Source organism: Mauremys reevesii, linkage group 2, assembly GCF_016161935.1.
Source record: "Mauremys reevesii isolate NIE-2019 linkage group 2, ASM1616193v1, whole genome shotgun sequence".
NCBI lineage: Eukaryota > Metazoa > Chordata > Testudines > Geoemydidae > Mauremys > Mauremys reevesii.
Genome location: NC_052624.1, coordinates 108,173,187 through 108,191,189, shown reverse-complemented (window position 1 = coordinate 108,191,189; position 18,003 = coordinate 108,173,187). Strand labels below are relative to the sequence as shown.

Here is an 18,003-nt window from a genome sequence, read left to right as displayed (position 1 = left end):
AAGACACCATCAACGTGTTTGTTACACATTGGTTCACAGTTTCTATATTTTCTTTGCAACCCTAACAGCTAGGAGACTAATGTTTAAAAAAAAGAAAGCTGAGATTCTGGAAAAAACGGAGGGTATTTGTACACTGCAATTAAAAACCTGTGGCTGGCCTAGGCCAGCTGACTTGGGCTAAGGGCTTGGGCCAAGCGGCTGCTTAATTGTGCTGTAGATGTTTGGGTTCAGGCCGGTGCCCAGACTCTAGGACTCTGTGAGTGGGGAGGGTCCTGGAGCTTGGGCTGCACCCCAATTCTGAATGTCTACACTGCAATTAAACACTCCCTTAGCCTGAGTCCTGTGAGCCCAAGCAGCTGGCATGGGCCAGCCATGGGTGTCTAACTGTAATGTAGACATACCCAGAGAAGCCTCTCCATGTACCCCAGGCTAATCCTCTACACCCCTTCCCCACCCCGGGAGTATGTTTCATACTGTGGGAAACCCTGCTCTATACTTACTATGGAAAATAACTCAAATATTGTACATGTACCTAAATAAGTTATTTAGTTATCTCAATCATATCTTAGTTAACTGGAAAATTTTAAGGGTGACTGCCGTATTTAGGAATTTGGGCTGTTCAGCACTTCACAGGATTATACTCTTAATTTAACAGCTGTGAGGGGCTCATGGAATGGGATGAAGATTTTTTTTGTTTTTTTAATTTCACTTGTACGGTCTCATTTTTCTAACCTTAAGAACCATCCCCAACGGCAGCACTATCACTGTATGTTGCCGGCAAGATGTGCAGATCTGTCATTCAAGCTGCCAAATGCTCTGTGTGGCTTTTTTGGTCTGGGAGTTTCCTTTCTGAAAGCTGATGTTGGCTGTCTCATGACTGCCTGCTGTAGCAATATGATACCATTTGGAGGGAGAGTTTTTGGAAGGAGCTTAGAGCTAGAGGATTGGGAGCTAATTGCTTCTGTTTCAGAAGAACTTGGGCAGCTTTTGGCTGCCGAAGACTCTATTGTGGTGCACTAGTCCCTGCCCTCCTGCTCCTTTTTTCTTCACTGAACTAGCTGTCTTCTGGAGCCAGAAGGGCATCTCCGCTGACTAAAGAAGGCTTGTGTGTAACTTTCTTAGTTTTCTTCTACTTGTGATTTGATACAACCTCTCTTACTGGTACTCTCTTTCCCAGCTTCACTACAGACACAATAGATTGTTTCCATTTCTTAGCTGTTTACTAAAACAGAAAAGGGCCCAAACCTGCATCTCAATAGACAAATTTCCATGAAAACTAGCACCCAAATTCTTAATATATATTCTAGGGCTATAAAATAAATGCTTTATGGAGGAGACAGCAACTATTTCCAGTCTATAGCCTGCTACATTCTTCTTGATGAGAGACATTCTTCCCCTCACACCCCTGATTATGACACAGTGAAATTATTGTTTCTAGGCACAGTTTGCAGAGAATACTTCATAACTGCAGATGGACAAGGAGTCTCACTCCAATGAGATCTGCTATGACACTGTACAACTAACAAACAGGGTAACCAATTTTTTATATATGGCATTTCCTGCAAGTTCCCTAGTACATATATTGAATTTCAGCCCTTTGGCAAATTATTTAATTTAGAATGGTTTGATTTCTCCCATCTGGGAGGGATTTATATAAATTTTAATTTGATGTGCCTGATCCAAAGCCCACTGTAGTCAATGAATGTCATTACATTTACTTTAGTGGAATTTGGATTAGGCCCTGTAGTTAGTTTGTGTAATGATTCCGATACATCTATGTTCATTAAAGGGAACTGGAGGTGAAGTATTCTAAAAAAGTGCAATGTTTCAAAAAGTACCATATGCTCCTAAAAGTGAAATGTTTTTACTTTAGCAAAAAATTAAGGCAGCAAGAGACCTGTCCCCCAAACCGCTACATCTTATAAACATTAGGGTTTGAGGGAGAGTAAATTGGTTAATGAATTGGGGCCTGTGCTGTTATCTAGCCAGTATAATTGGCTAGGTATGCACAAGCTGACAGTTTCATTAAATGCTACAATTCATAATACCCTTTGTTTAATATATCAATTTTTAAACATATTTATACCTTGGCACATAGCTGAAGGAAGAACGCTGCAATGTAATTTCCCTATTATTTAGGAAAATATTGCATTAAGGCAACAAATCATTAATGAACACTATTATCTCCTACTTGAATTTGTTTCTCTCTTCCCGCTCTATCCTTTGCAACCTCTCTTCTCTCTCCTGACGTCGTCTCTCTCTTTCCGCTGCCAAGGATTCTTGGTGCTGCCGATAAGATGATGTAAGGAGACCACCCAATGCTGGCCTGCAGACCAAAGAGGATCACATTTCACAGTGCCACTTTTATTGATTATACAGACAGAAATTGTTAACAGTCATGAGTTAGTCAGAAATATATTCCCGACACGGAATGACATGGAAATATTCATTCTAAGATGCATCAAAACACTGACATAATACGCCCTTGCTACCTACTACTTTATTAAGCTGTGATGACCTTAAAAGCTGCAGATATTTTAGAAAATTTTTAAGTTAACTTAAACCTCTGAGGTGCATGCAAAACCTTTTTAGGAATTGTTCAGCCTCTTTCAACTGCAGTATCACTTAAACCAGCTATACACCATTATGGCTCTAACTGAAAGGACGAACTTCATAATGGGATTCTGAAATGAAAATAGAAGTGCAACACTTTGCGAGCACTTCCAAACATGTTATGCGAAGATGCTTCAAAAGCTGATGTATCAAACACCAAAGGAATACTGTATACTGAAAAGCTATACTAAAAGATGATAGAACTACATTTTGGAATCTGAATGCAATTTAGGATGAGGCTTATTAATACTTGCCATTACATTGCTAAATTCATGAATTTTGTCATCTTAGCAGTTGCTGCAATAGCAATAGGAATCCTTTGCTGAGCTATATTGTAATCTAGACCTTTCAGGTTAGTAAGTACAGGAACAAATCAGTAAAACATACTGGGAAAGTGCTAATGATTATGACCTTGGTTCATTAAAAGGCACAAAGGGCTTAGTTTTGCTATATTAAGTTTATTATTTGATTGTTAGACAGTATAATATCAGAGTGCAACAGAGCTAAGTCACACTATTAGTAATAGGTATCAAATCTTTAGCTCTTGTTCAACTGTCTGCTAAAATAGAATCAAAGGATCAAGCATAGCTGAGTAAGTTTCCAGCCAAACAACACGGTCCCTTTCATCAAGGATGAACAGTGGCTGCAGCTAGTAGAAACCAAAGCAACCACTTCTGGAAGATTTATCAGATGCTAGCTTTGCAAGATAGACTGCTACTGTAATTAGTGGATACATTTAACGAGTAGTCATCATTGAAAGCAGATGTGAGTTCTCCAGTCTTTGGCCAGGTCTACACACAGTTTTTGTACAGTATAACTATTTTGGTTAGGGGTGTGTTGTTTTACCAAAGTAGTTATATACTGGTACAAGCCCTCATGTATATGCAGTTATATAAATGTGCCTTATACCAGTATAGCTTATTCCCCTTCCCATACAGAAATAGCTATCCAGGTATAAAGCACCTTTATACTAATCGAACTGCATTCACACTAAGTGGGATTGCACTGCTTTAACTATACTGGTAGAGTTAAAGTGGTACACCCTTGTGTGTAGACAAGCCCTTGTTTATTTCATAAATGATTGTAATGTGAGCTTTGGAATGAAGTGATCAGCAGTCATAAAGAAAGGAATCCCTTCTCTGAAAAGAAACTAACTTGCCTAATCCTTTCAAAGTCACAAACTTAGCAGTACAAGAGAAAATATACTTCCACTGCCTTTAAAACTTAGATACTCTCCTTCTAGTTATCATTGCTCTAAGCACTGTACTGTCTAGGCATTCAATCACTAGTGCCCACTGATTCACAGGTGGAGGCAATAGCAGCAAAATACCAAACTATTCCTGTAAAGAAATCTTTCTTGTCTGTCTGTGTTTAGACAAAGAGGAATCCTGTAGACGTTTTGGCCACATTGGCAGCAGGTCAGTGTAAGTATAATTTCAATAATTTCATTAAATTCAATTTCAACATGTCATAGTCCACCCAGATAAACATTACATAAGGGGCTATAAAACTTGATATCCTGTAAACCTTGTTTCTGGCACTCTGGTGAAGCTAGAGTAACAATGCTGGATCACACTCAAAATCATAAAAAACTCCAATAATCTATAACACTAGCTCCCCCCCCCCAAAAAAAATGAAAATAAAAAAACAAAAACTGATAGTCCAGCTTGCATGGTAAATCTTTCCTTGGAATGCATTTTAAACAGATTATGACCTTTGACTTTCAACCCACCCTCAAAAAGAGCTTTCAGCAAGAATTAAAGATTCAAAAGCTACAGCTCTATCACCTAACGTGGTATGAAAGTCTCTGTTGAATTATGGCTACAGTATATCACTTCAGGACTGCTCTAAGAATGGTCAAACTGGGCAGTGTCTCAGGTATAAACATCTGTACATGAAACGAGAGAAAAGGCAAAATTGTGAGTTGACTGTTTTTCCATCAGTTCAGTTCTGTTTTGTCCAATCACTTGAAACCCCAGGTAGCTGCCTTGAAGGCTGAAGTCTCAATATACAGCCAAGGGCAGTTACAACTGATTGAAACCTGAAGAAACACTAGAAGCAGATCAAGGAAAAAGACCAGACTGCTACAGTGAGACTGTAAGCTTTTTGGCTGGGAGTATCTTTTTACTACATTTGTACAACATCAGCATAAACTGGAGCCCAACCCCTTTGACTGAGGTCTCTGGGCACATAATACAAATGAATAATACAATAAGTAATACAAATAAATAATAACTATCCAGAGGATCAGGGACATACTTATGTGGAGGTAAGGAGTTTGGTCCCTGACAGAAGACTGAAACTCAGACCTACCTCTAAAATTCTTCTGTGAGATCTAAGGAGTTCACAGCCAAGTCATCATTAATAGCAACAACTAGAATTGTTAATAACAACTACTACTTCATTATTTGGAATTATGTTAGCTAGGTCAAAATTACAAGAGTTATCAGGCATCATACTTCAGAGCATAAGCTGATCACTAGCTGGGATCAGAAAAATACTCCTCTTCCCCAAGCGATGATATAATATTTCCCCAAAGATGCACTGTGAGTGTATTATGCCTTCTCTGGAGTGTATCAGGTATTGACCACTGTCAGAGACAGAGTAGTATGCTTGATAGACATTTGGTGTGTTTCAGTATGCAATTTCCTATGCTCTAAAATATTCTGGTCTGGAATTCAGTCATATCAACCCCCAGTCCTAATATGAGTTGTGACTAACATTTTAATAAGTTTTAATATGCAATAATCTTGTACTAAATTATGTGCATGGAACTTGAATCACAATTCCCTGGGCCTCCTGATTTTATCCAGAGACACACTGACTCCATGCAACATACTTCAATGATACTTCACAACAATCTGGTGTGACCAGGGGCGGCTCCAGGCACCAGCACGCCAAGTGCGTGCCTGGGGCAGCAAGCCACGGAGGGGCACTCTGCCAGTTGCTGCAAGGGCAGCAGGCAGGTTGCTGGTCCTGCGGCTTAGGCGGACCTCCCGCAGGCAAGCTGCTGAATCCGCAGGACCGGAGACCTCCCACAGGCAAGCCGCCAAAGGCAGCCTGCCTGCCATGCTTGGGGCGGCAAAATACCTAGAGCCGCCCCTGGGTGTGACACATGGCACTTAAACTTTAAAGAGTAGTTGCCAATGCTACATGAATGTATAGCTTTTGTGTTAGTATGTAGGTGGAACACAGACAGCATGACAAGCAGGTGGAACAAGCTGTTGGGTCTGTAATTCACTTGAAATAATATTTTAAATAATAATGATTTTTAAAAGAGATTTTTCTTAAAATGGCATAGTAGCAATGAGGCTCAAGATAAAGTTTCTCCCTTGCTGAAGTCTCATGGTAAGATGTAACATGACCATGTAGAATGGTTGAGACACATCAATAAATAGTCTTGGTGTATTATTGTTATTATCCAAGTAGCTAATATATACACACATTATGATGGCTGGTTTCATATATGACCAATTAGTAGAGGTGCAATTCCAAACGCACAACTGAAGAGGGTCTTTATTCTGACAACTATTTTCAGTCTTCTACATTCACTAGAGGCAGAGGGAAATAAAGAGACTAGCTTGGTCTGATGTGACAGCCAGCAGAATCTAAACAAGCTTATGTTTCCAAATACAGGAACATCTGAAAGGGCACTCCCACCACAGAAAGTATATCCAGACAAAACGAGTGGCAGGAAAATATTATAATAGTGGCCAGAAGTCTAAATTCCTCCCGAAAATTTGTGATTTGTAACCATTATTATACACCAAGACATTGGAGGCAAAGGGGCCATTACTTTACCATTATCTTGTTGAAAGAAGACAGGAGAGAGGTAACAGAGGAAGGGAAACCGTTTGTGTAAATGGGGACCTTGGACAATGTAAAAGGAAAAAGCCACCTTCAAGTCAAAACTCTTTTAAAGAACCACCTAACTAAACTGACCCATTACATTTGCTACAATTCAATTTCAATGCACCACATTCTGTTTTGTTACTTTGTCACATGTATACTTCAGTTTAACTATTTTATGACAATACTCCATCATATACTAGTAAATACCATACCATAGTTTGTGAAAGTGACAATGCCTTAAGAATCTGAGACCTTTGCTATTAAATCTTTGAGAAGTGAGGTGAGGGAATAGGTCTTATTGCAAGAGTTGTTGGATTGGCAAAGTGTGAATTAGCACTGCAGATATATTATCTAAATTTTCTTCAGTGGTCACTTTTTCTTCACTACCAGTAGAGCAGAAAATTTTTAACTTTATCAAATGAATCTAAGTCTGCTATTTCATTTCACCTTTGCAAAGAACACAAGATACAAAGGTATATAATGACAGCTGAAAAAAATCAGAATGTTGATATTCAGGATTTTTCATAATTTAACTATGACCAGAATCATTAATAATCTTTATAAATGAGCCCTAATTATCCATTTCCCACCATATTCCTGTTCCTGCAGTGATGAAAATATTATGAAGGGAGAACACGACCAGACTGCTAGTCTGAAATAGACCTCACACAAGTCTAAATGTCTCTTGGCTCTAACATAATAAACCCACTGCCCAGCCTAGAAAGAGACAAAAGGGGAGCTGGAGCTGCCAAGAGCCATACTGCTCTTCACCGTTATGGATATTATATCTGTGTGTGACAGGGCAGATTCAAAAGTGTGTTGATATAACAATTTGCGAACAGACTAAACATAACTTGGGAAATCTTTACAAAAATTCTCTTGAAAACAAACAAAAATTAGAGAGATAAAGCTACAGATTAATACTCAGAGAAACTTGAGAAGCACCAGAAGAAAAAGAACTGATTAATGTCAGACTTTTAACTGGCCTGCAAGGCTATGTAAAATGAAGCCACGACAGGGTAGGTACAGTAGTTCAGGGTCAGTGGGCATCCAGGACAACGGTTTCTATTGCACAAAGACTTTCCTTTACACACAGACTATTATTCAGAATGAATAACCCACACACTTTTTGTACCAATGTAACTATTTTGGTTAGGGTGTGATTTTTCTGCTGACAGTTATACCAGCGCAGCCCCTAGTTTGGATGCAGTTATACCAGTATAAAACTGGTATATTCTGTATCAGTATATTCCCCTCCCCATAAATTAGGAATAAGTTAAAGCACTATATCTGCATTCATACTAGGCAGTCTATACTGCTTTAACTATACCGATATTGTTAAAGCAGGGACCACAATCCTGCAGATGTACAGAGGTGCTTAACTTTAACTCAATGGGATTATTCATGTGATTAAAGTTAAGCAAATATGCAAATCTTTGCAGAGCGGGACCAAAATTAGCAAACATTAGATATGTGTCTGAAATGCAAATGGCTATTCTTCTCTTAATGTATGCACAGCTCACCTTCATAGCATCAAGACACAGGAGGGTGTCTTTTGCCAGTCTTCAACAAATGCCTTTGCCTACACTGTGAGGCACAGAAGGCCGCAACCAGGGGATGACCACTGAAACGAGTATTGTCATGTCTTGCTGTTATTTTAATATAGCAAGTTCAGCAGAACATCACTAACCTGCACTACTGCTTGAGATAGGCATTGCAAGTCACTGAATTCTGTGAGTAAATACACACAAAAATAGTGTCTTACAAGACCTAGTTTGTCTGTACACTTGAAAACCATGATCTGGTTTTAGTTAAGATAAGACTTTATCATGTACAAAGTGCTGTAGCATATTTTGCAAAAATAATGAAGCTTTGGTAATAAGGAGACCTTCCCACAGCTTCCAAGCTATTAAATCTCTTTATAAGAAGGAAGGCAGTGTCATTTTTATGTGAATCATACAATGAACAGAGGAAGGGCAGAGGCTCTACCTTCTTAGATATTATGACAATGCCTAGCACATTTGGGGCATAATTACTAGCAAGTTTATTCTCTAAATTGTTCAGAGTTTAATTAAAATAATTCATTTTAATTTTTTCCTTGTGTTTTGAGTATATCTCAGTAGAATTACCACCATAAACATGGGGAAGGAGGGAAGCTTTTGGTAAATCTGGGTCCATGCATGCTTTTAAGTGGAAACCGGGCAAAATTTAGTGGTTTTGACCTGAAATAAAGCTGAACTTGGCTTCTGAGAGTTATTTTTCCCTTCAGTTTTTGTGTTTTTAAAATCTGAAACTTGAAGTTTAGTTCACCTGGGTGTGAAGAAAAACCAGAAACAGGTTTGCACAAAACCCTGCTAACCTAAACTGCTGAGCTCAGTACACCTCTGCTCTCACGATTGCTCTCTGGTGGATGGGCTGTTCCCAACATTGAGTTGGTGTTAAAACTAGGGGCTAAATTCTCCCCCATAATGAGCACAGCAAACCACTTCAAGTCTCTTCTGCTTTCCTGACATACATAAACCACCCTAATGTCCCCCAAAAGCTCTTGGCACCGTTACAGTATGTAACTCCCACCAACTCACCATCACAGCACCTCCTGCTGGTCGTGCTGAGAATTAGCTCTCTTGGACCACCAGGGCACCTTTCACTAGCGGTGTCTCACTCGCCGTTACTTCTGCTTCCTTCACCGTCTCCACCATCTGGACCCGCATTGCTCCTGGACTGCCGTGTCCTCTTTGGGACACTGCCCTCCAGCTGTGCCCCAGCCTGCTGTCTCCCCCCTTTCAGGGGACAGGCAGTCCTCAGTCCTTCCACTTGCCTCAGTGGCTAACTGCAGTCTCTAGTCTAGCCCCTGGCTTCAGGGGCAAACTGCAGTCTGGATTTAGGCCACTCTCCTCATTGGCAATTAGGGGTAAATGGGGGAGGGGACCAGGCCCGTCCGCTACTCTGGATCCCGGCCCAGGGACCCTATAGCTGGCAGCCACTTACTGCCCCTCCTCTATTCTCGCAGCCTACTTTCCGTGGGCCACTTCCCCCATAGCCCTAGCACCTTCCCTGCCCTTGCTTCAGAGCCTCCATCTGGCCATGGTCAGCCAAGAGCTCCCCTTTGCGTCACTACCCTGCCCAACACTGCAGTATCTCCGGTGTTCCTCGGCAGACAGTCCTTCTTCCTTGTCCTCAGGGAGAGACTGCCCCTTGTGCTGCTGAGCAACCCTTTATATATGAAGTGCTCCAACAAGCCTTCTCCTTATTGGCTCTCCCAATAAACCCTTTCCTGATTGGCTGGGTTCTGTGCAGCCTCTCCAAGGCTGCCTTAACCCTTCTCCTGCCTGTGTGGGACAGCCACCCCACCACAATACACATAAGGAGAACAGAATACTGTTCATACAAATTAAAGGACAGAACGAGAAGAGCTTTCAATCCCAAAACTGAAGTCACCAAACAGTTTCTAACAAAAGCGCAATAATGATCTATCAGGGAAATACCATCGACTGCTACCCACTACCACATGGAAAGCACTATTTTAAAAGGGCAGTGGATCATATAATTTGTTTGGTTTCATATATTTCCTGTTTTTCCTTAACGTTCAGATACAACAGTGGGAATAGATAGTGCTGGAGTGAGGATTAGCAGTGGAAGGCTAGTCAAAAAAAGTCAGTTTTGAGAACCCGCCAGGAAATTTCCTCCACCAGCACTTCCCAGGTGGTGTAGCCAATTACAGGAACAGTTAGTTTTAGTAGAAAACTAAACCAAGAGCTGTTTAACATTGTCAAGTATGCTTTTTTATGAGGCATTAAAACAGTTTAAAGATGCACCCAGATTGCCAGGAAATCATTGTTGCAGGCACCTGGGGACGGGAGGGTACTCCAGAGAAAATATTTACAGGCTTTGGCTGCATTTCCTGCTTAAGCTTATAGTAGAGTATTTAAAATATCACTACAGTTAGTTGAGAAAAGATTTCCATATCATTTTACTCCAGTAAGCTTATTTATCCCATGTGTTTACGAACTTCTGTTATGGGAATACAATGGCTGGGTAACTCTGATGATGTATTTATATTGAACTGTATTTAAATACGGTGCATATCAAAAAGGCCTAAGCAGCCAATCAGAACATTGGATTGAACAATAAATATTCAATGCCATATTTTACAGGAGCCCAGTGAGAATATATTGTATCCTAGGGTCAGATGGTACAAACCCAAGTGTTCTAATACAATGGTTCTCAAACTTCATTGCACTGCGACCCCCTTCTGACAACAAAAATTACTACACAACCCCAGGAGGAGGGACTGAAGCCTCAGCCTGCCTGAGCACGGCCATGGAGTATGGATTGGATGAATGGACTATAAGGTGGATAGAAAGCCAGATAGATCGTCAGGCTCAATGTGTAGTGATCAACTGCTTGATGTCTAGTTGGTAGCCAGTATCAAGCGGAGTGGCCCAGGGGTTGGTCCTGGGGCTGGTTTTGTTCAACATCTTCATTAATGATCTGGACGATCGGATGAATTGCACCCTCAGCAAAATTTGCAGATGACACTAAGCTAGGGGGAGAGGTAGATACACTGGAGGGTAGGGAGAGGGTCCAGAGTGACCTAGACAAATTGGATGATTGGGCCAAAAGAAATTTGATGAGGTTCAACAAGGACAAGTGCAGAGTCCTGCACTTAAGACAGAAGAATCCCATGCACTGCTACAGGCTGGGGACCAACCGGCTAAGCAGCAGTTCTGCAGAAAAGGACCTTGGGATTTTAGCGGACGAGAAGCTGGATATGAGTCAACAGTGTGCCCTTGTTGCCAAGAAGGCTAATGGCATATTGGGCTGTATTAGTAGGAGCAGTGCCAGTAGATTGAGGGAAGTGATTATTCCCCTCTATTCGGCACTGGTGAGGCCACATCTGGCGTATAGCGTCCAGTTTTGGGCCACCCACTACAGAAAGGATGTGGACAAATTGGAGAGAGCCCAGCAGAGGGCAATGGAAATGATTAAGGGGCTGGGGCATATGACTTACGAGGAGAGGCTGAGGGAACTGGGTTTATTTAGTCTGCAGAAGAGAAGAGTGAGGGGGGATTTGATAGCAGCCTTCAACTACCTGAAGGGGATTCCAAAGAGGATGGAGCTCGGCTGTTCTCAGTGGTGGCTGATGACAGAACAAGGAGCAATGGTCTCAAGTTGCAGTGAGGGGAGGTCTAGGTTGGATATTAGGAAACACTATTTCACTAGGAGGGTGTTGAAGCACTGGAGTGGGTTACCTAGGGAGGTGGTGGAATCTCCATCGTTAGAGGTTTTTTAAGGCCCGGCTTGACAGAGCCTTGACTGGGATGATTTAGTTGGGGTTGGTCCTGCTTTGAGCCTGGGGTTGGACTAGATGACCTCCTGAGGTCTTTTCCAGCCCTAATCTTCTATGATTCTATGAGGCGGCTTAGTTGCTATGAAAAATATGAAATCTCATTAGAACCAATTACTTACACCAGGGGATTGGAAAGTAGCAAAAATAATACATATATACATATATATACACACACACATATATATATAAAATAGGAGATCCAAGAAATTAAAGATTAATAAACCTTAATTTTTTTTACCATAAACTGCCTGAAATGGTCATGAAAACTAGAACTGTAAAAAATCTAGAAGATCTGAAAGAGTCTAATCAGAAGGGCTTCTGGAAAGGATAACTGTGCCTCACAAATCTATCAGAGCTCCTCTTTCAGTGAGCCAAAAAAATAGTGGATAAAGGAGAATTAACTGATGTAATTTATTTAGACTTCCAAAATGTCTTTGAGAAAGTCCCTCACAAGGGGCTGCTAAATAGGGTGTGACATGCAAAGTACTGCCATAGATCAGAAAATGGATACAAGACAGGAAACAAAACACAGGAATAAATAAGTTTATTTTCATTATGGCAAAATGTTTACAGCAGGCTGCACAAGGTTCTGTCCTAAGACAGGTGTTGTTTAATGTATGTGTTAGTGATTTGGAAAATGGAGTGAGTCATGAAGTGGTAAAATCTGCAGATGATACAAAATTATTTATATTTATCAAGACTGGAGAAGACTTGGAAGAACTTCAGAAGGATCAGACAGAGTTTGCAGCCACATCTGCAGGAGAAGCCTGGGCTGCCTGGAGAATTGTGCAGCAGCCAAACATGGAGAAGCTGGGCAGCTGAGCCACTGAAGCAGACCACAGGCTCCTCCTTCTATGGTACACTGGGTTGGAGGAAGAAGGTTCAGAGCTGGGCTGCCTGGATCACCAACCCCCGTGGAGATTGCTTCTCTGGGGAACCCAGCGAAAAAACTCTTATTGTTGTAAATAATCATTGTCTAGTTTTAGATTAAATGAGCCATAGCTGTATGTTTTTTGTAGGGGCAGGGGAATAGACTTGAAGCCTATTTTATGGCAATGGAATAAATTAAGCAGTAGCACAGCAGCCAGCAAACAGAGCTAGACACAGGGGAGTTTGAGTGGAGATCTGTTAGAGGACAAGGGAGGCAAAACACCTGTTCCTTAAGTGCTGTGAGTGAGTTCTTGAGAGTGTGTTTGCTTGGTGTTTTTTTTGTTGTTGTTTTTTTTTTAGTTTTCAGGGGAAGTTAGGGGCCAATGTGCAGTGAGAGAAGCACAGCCTTTGATCACAGTAGAGGCATGATTAGGGGGTGGGACTTTCCAGATTCTGGGGCCTAGAAAGGCAGCCAAGCAACCAACCAGTGGAACAGGAGCCAGCAAAAAGAGCCAGAAGAATAGGCAGGCCCATCACTAGAGCTGATCCAGAGAACAGAAGGGTGTGCTATTTGATTGGAGATAAGATAAAGGATATGGACCTCAGGCTGAGGAGGATCCTCATGAGAGCTAGAAAGAATCCACTGATTGTCCTTCATGTGGTAACAAATGATACTGCTAGATTCTTCCTGGAATGCATCAAGAGAGACTATAACAGGTGAGGGGAAATGATGAAAGAATTACAGGATTAGGTGATCTTCAGTGGATTCTACCTGTCCCTAGAGGAGGAGAGCAAGGTGAGACAAAATTATGGTGATCAATAGATGTCTCTGGCAATGATGCTATAAGGACAACCACTGGGAGGCATTCACAGACAGGACTGTTATCGTGGAATGAACACCATCTGAATAGGGAGGGAAACGGACTTCTGGGATGGAGATTGGCATAACAGATTAAAAGACCTTTAAATTAGGAATTTGTGGGAGATGGTTGGGAGATGTTCATGTCATGGAAAGTCATGGAAGATGGGAGAGATTTCAGAGGACTGGAAAAGAAAAGGGCAAATATAGTGCAAATTTATAAAAAGGGAAATAAGGACAGCCCTGGAATTACCTACCAGTCACTTAACTTCAATGCCCGGAAATAAAATGGAGCAAATAATTAAGCAATCAATTTGCAAACACCTGAAAGATAATAAGGTGATAAGTAATATTCAGCATGGATTTGTCAAGAACGAATCATGTCAAACCAACCTAGTAGTTTTCTTTGCCAGGGTAACAAGCCTTGTGGACAGCGGGGAAGCAGTAGATGTGGTATATCTTGACTTTAGTAAGGCTTCTGATACTGTCTTGCATGACCTTCTCATAAACAAACTAGGGAAATATAACCTAGATGGAACTACTATAAGGTGGGTGCATAATTGGTTGGAAAATAGTTCTCAGAGAGTAGTTATCAGTGGTTCACAGTCAAGCTGGAAGGGCATATTGAGTGGGGTCCCACAGAGATCAGTTCTGTGTCCAGTTCTGTTCAATATCTTCATCAGTGATTTAGATTATGGCATAGAGAGTACTCTTATAAAGTTTGCGGCGGATACCAAGTTGGGAGGGGTTGAAAGTGTTTTGGAGGATAGGATTAAAATTTAAAATGATCTGGACAAACTGGAAAAATGGTCTGAAGTAAATAGGATGAAATTTGATAAGGACAAATGCAAAGTACTCCACTAAGGAAGAAACAATCAGTTGCACACATACAAAATGGGAAATGACTGCCTACGAAGGAGTACTGCAGGAAGTGATCTGGGGGTGATAGTGGATCACAAGCTAAATCTGAGTAAACAGTGTAACACTGTTGCAAAAAAAGCAAACATTATTCTTGGATGTATCAGCAGTAGTGTTGTAAGCAAGACACGAGAAGTAATTCTTCCAGTCTACTCTACACTGATTAGGTCTCAACTGGAGTATTGTATCTAGTTCTGGATGCCACACGTCAGGAAAGAAGTGGACAAACTGGAGAAATTCCAGAGAAGAGCAACAAAAATTATTAAAGGTCTAGAAAACATGGCAGATGAGGGAAGATTGAAAATACTGGGTTTGTGTAGTCGGGAGAAGAGAAGACTGAGAGGGGACATGATGACAGTTTTCAAGTACAGAAAAGAAGGAGGGAGAAAAATTGTTCTTGTTAACCTCTGAGGATAGGACAAGAAGCAATGGGCTTAAATTGCAGTAAGGGCAGTTTAGGTTGGACATTAGGAAAAAATTCTAACTGTCAGGGTGGTTAAGCACTGGAGTAAATTGTTTAGGGAGGTTTTGGAATTTCCATCACTGGAAATTTTTAAGAGCAGGTTAGTAAAGGGTGGTCTAGATAATGCTTAGTCCTGACATGAGTTCAGTGGACTGGACTAGATGACCTCTCAAGGTCCCTTCCAGTCCTATGATTCTATAATCTCCATGCCTGATTCTAGCACTGAGTGGGAGAAAAATCAAGTAAGAAAGGATACAGCAATGGAGAAAGGAAAAACAAAGGATAGGAGAATGGACATCAAGAAGAAAGATAGTGCCAATACCAATGACACTAACTGGCAGTAGAATGACTATCTAATAGGATGAGGAATCCGGGCGAAGCTGAGCAGAAACAACTAAGATGTCTGTACACCAATGCAAGGACTCAGGGTAACAAAATGGAATAACTAGAACTACTGGTGCAGGAAGTGAAACCAGATGACATAGGGATAACAGAAGCATGGTGGAATAGTAGTCATGGCTGGAGCACAGGTTTGAAGGGTAAGTGTTGTTCAGGAAAGCCAGAAATAAAGGTATAGGTGGTGAAGTGGAATTGTATTTTAATGATGAGGTAGACTTTAAAGAAATTAGAAGCGATTAAATGGGATAAAACAGAATCTGTTTGGGTCATAACAACATTGGGGAAGAAAGGTAACAGAGTTTAGGATAGTGCTTGGGGTCTACTCTAAAACCAATTTTGTACAGGATCCAATTTGGATATGGCTAGAGTGTGTCATACCCAGGGTACAATTTGGACTGATGAACAGCTGTGTCCTCTCAATTTTCCAACCTGGGGTGACTTTTACACTGTTTCACTGTGAGAGCAACCACTCCTGGTCTGCTCACACAGAGCCTTTGGCATGTAAGTTACCCCATTATATTGTATGAGTGCTGCAGCCAGTCACCCTTGAATTATACTGCAGATCAACACCAGCAAACTCCCATTCTCAGACTTTCCCCAGAAATGTACATGTACACTGTCTAGCCCTCTCTTGGACCATACAAGCTCTTATAAAGTCTGTCATTTTATTAATAGAAAATTATAGACACAAATTCTGTTATCCCAAATAGAATTTCCCAAATACTTCAATCGAAACACACTGGTTTAGCTAAAACAATAAAACAAATTTATTAACTATAAAAGGATAGATTTTCAGTGAATATAAGTAATGACGCATAAAAGTCAGAATTGGTTACAAAAGAGATAAAAGCAAAATGCAACTAATGCCTATCTTAACAAAATGGAGTGAATTCAAAGCAAAGGTCTCTCTCACAATGTTTCAGCCACGTTAACTGGCTGAATTTCCTTCAGTCCGAATCTCTCCCACAGTACAATGCTGCTTCCTTTGTTCTTCAGACGTTGTGGATGCCATAGGCAGAGAGAAAGGGGGAGGGCATAATTTGGGGGCATCTGCTCTCCCTTCTTATAGTTCTTTCTCTTCTTTGAAAAGCATCTCCAGCTGAGGTTCAGGAGACAGAAAGTCTGTGTGGATGGCAACCCCAGCTGTTTCTTTGTCAAGATGTAGATTTTTTTACCCACACCCTCTTTCCTGCCACAGACTCGCCACTTACTCAGGTGATGGTCCATTTGATTTTATTGACACTTGGCTGAGGCATCAGCTTGCCTTTTATCTCTGGGAAACTGGTTTGTGGCCGCTCCCCAGACATAGAACATGTCTTAGTCATACCATAAAGAGGAAACTTATAACTTTACATACAATGTTGCCACATATATATTACCAGAACAATAATGATCAACAAATTATGAGTTTTCAAATAATACATCACAAGGCATACTTTATATAACATTGATCACATTCTTGTGAAAGGAGTGAACACAGGGGTACAGACCATCACACAGAGACCTCTTTGATATTTTTAATGAAATAAATACTATTGGGAATTGTGTGATTATGGGAGACTTTAATTTCCCAGATATAGATTGGAGGACAAGTGCTACTAATAATGGTAGGGCCCAGATATTCCTGGAGGTGATAGCTGACAGATTTTTCACCAAATAGTCACTGAACCAACCAGAGGTAATGGCATTTTAAATTTAATATTGATAAGTAGCGAGAACCTCACAGAAGAACTGGTTGTAGAGGACAGCCTTGGTTTGAGTGATCATGATTTAACTCAGTTTAAACTAAATGGAAGGATAAATAAAAATATGTCTGCAACTAGGATCCTTGATTTCGAATGGGCAAACTTTAAAAAACACAAGGAAATTAGATAGGGAAGTGGACTGCACTGAAGAATTCAAGAATAAGAATGTGGCGGAGACTTGGAATTACTTTCCATCAAAGTTCCAGAAGCTATCTGAAGCCTGCATCCCAAGCAAAGGCATAAAATTTGTAAAGAAGGGGTGCAGACCAAATTGGATGAGCAAGCACCTCAAACAAATTATTAACAGAAAGCAGAAAGCCTAAAAGGAACGGAAGATGGAAGGGATCAGCAAGTGTATGGAAAAAGTGAGAACTGCTAAAAGCCAAGCAGAGTTGGACCTTGCAAAGGAAATAAAAACCAATAGTAAAAAGTTCTATAGCCATATAAAAAGAAACAAACAAAGAAGAAGTGGGACCATTAAGCACAGAGGATGGAGTTGAGATTAAAGATAACCTAGGCATGGCCTAACACCTAAATGAATATTTTTCTTCAGTTTTTAATAAGGGTAATGAGGACCTTAGGGATAGTGGCAGGGTGGCTAACGAAACACAGATTTGGAAGTAAAAATTACAACATCCAATGTATAAGTCATATTCAAACAGCTTACTGGGACCAAATTGGGGGACCAAGCTAATCTGCATCCAAGAATATTAAAGTAACTGGCACATGAAATTGCAAGCCCAATAGCAAGGATTTTTAATAAGTGAAGTGAAGTGGCGTGGGCTGCATGGACATTCCGGCCACTGCTTCCTGCAGCTCCCATTGGCTGGGAACGGTGAACTCCGGCCACTGGGAGCTGCAGGTGGCTGGGCAAATGTAAATAATCTGTCTGGTGGCCCGCCAGCGGATTACCCTGACGGGCTGCATGAGGCCC

At 41.0% G+C, this 18,003-nt stretch overlaps 1 protein-coding gene across 12 annotated transcripts in view; it reads right to left on the bottom strand.

Moving 5' to 3' along the window:
• Positions 1-18,003, bottom strand: part of FHOD3 (formin homology 2 domain containing 3) — a 634,103-nt gene that overhangs the window by 120,415 nt on the left and 495,685 nt on the right. For all 12 annotated transcript variants that reach the window (XM_039524511.1, XM_039524510.1, XM_039524507.1 and 9 more), the window contains one exon: positions 2,192-2,326. In XM_039524511.1, the coding sequence (XP_039380445.1) occupies positions 2,192-2,326 (135 nt within the window). The remainder of the gene's footprint in view (positions 1-2,191; positions 2,327-18,003) is intronic.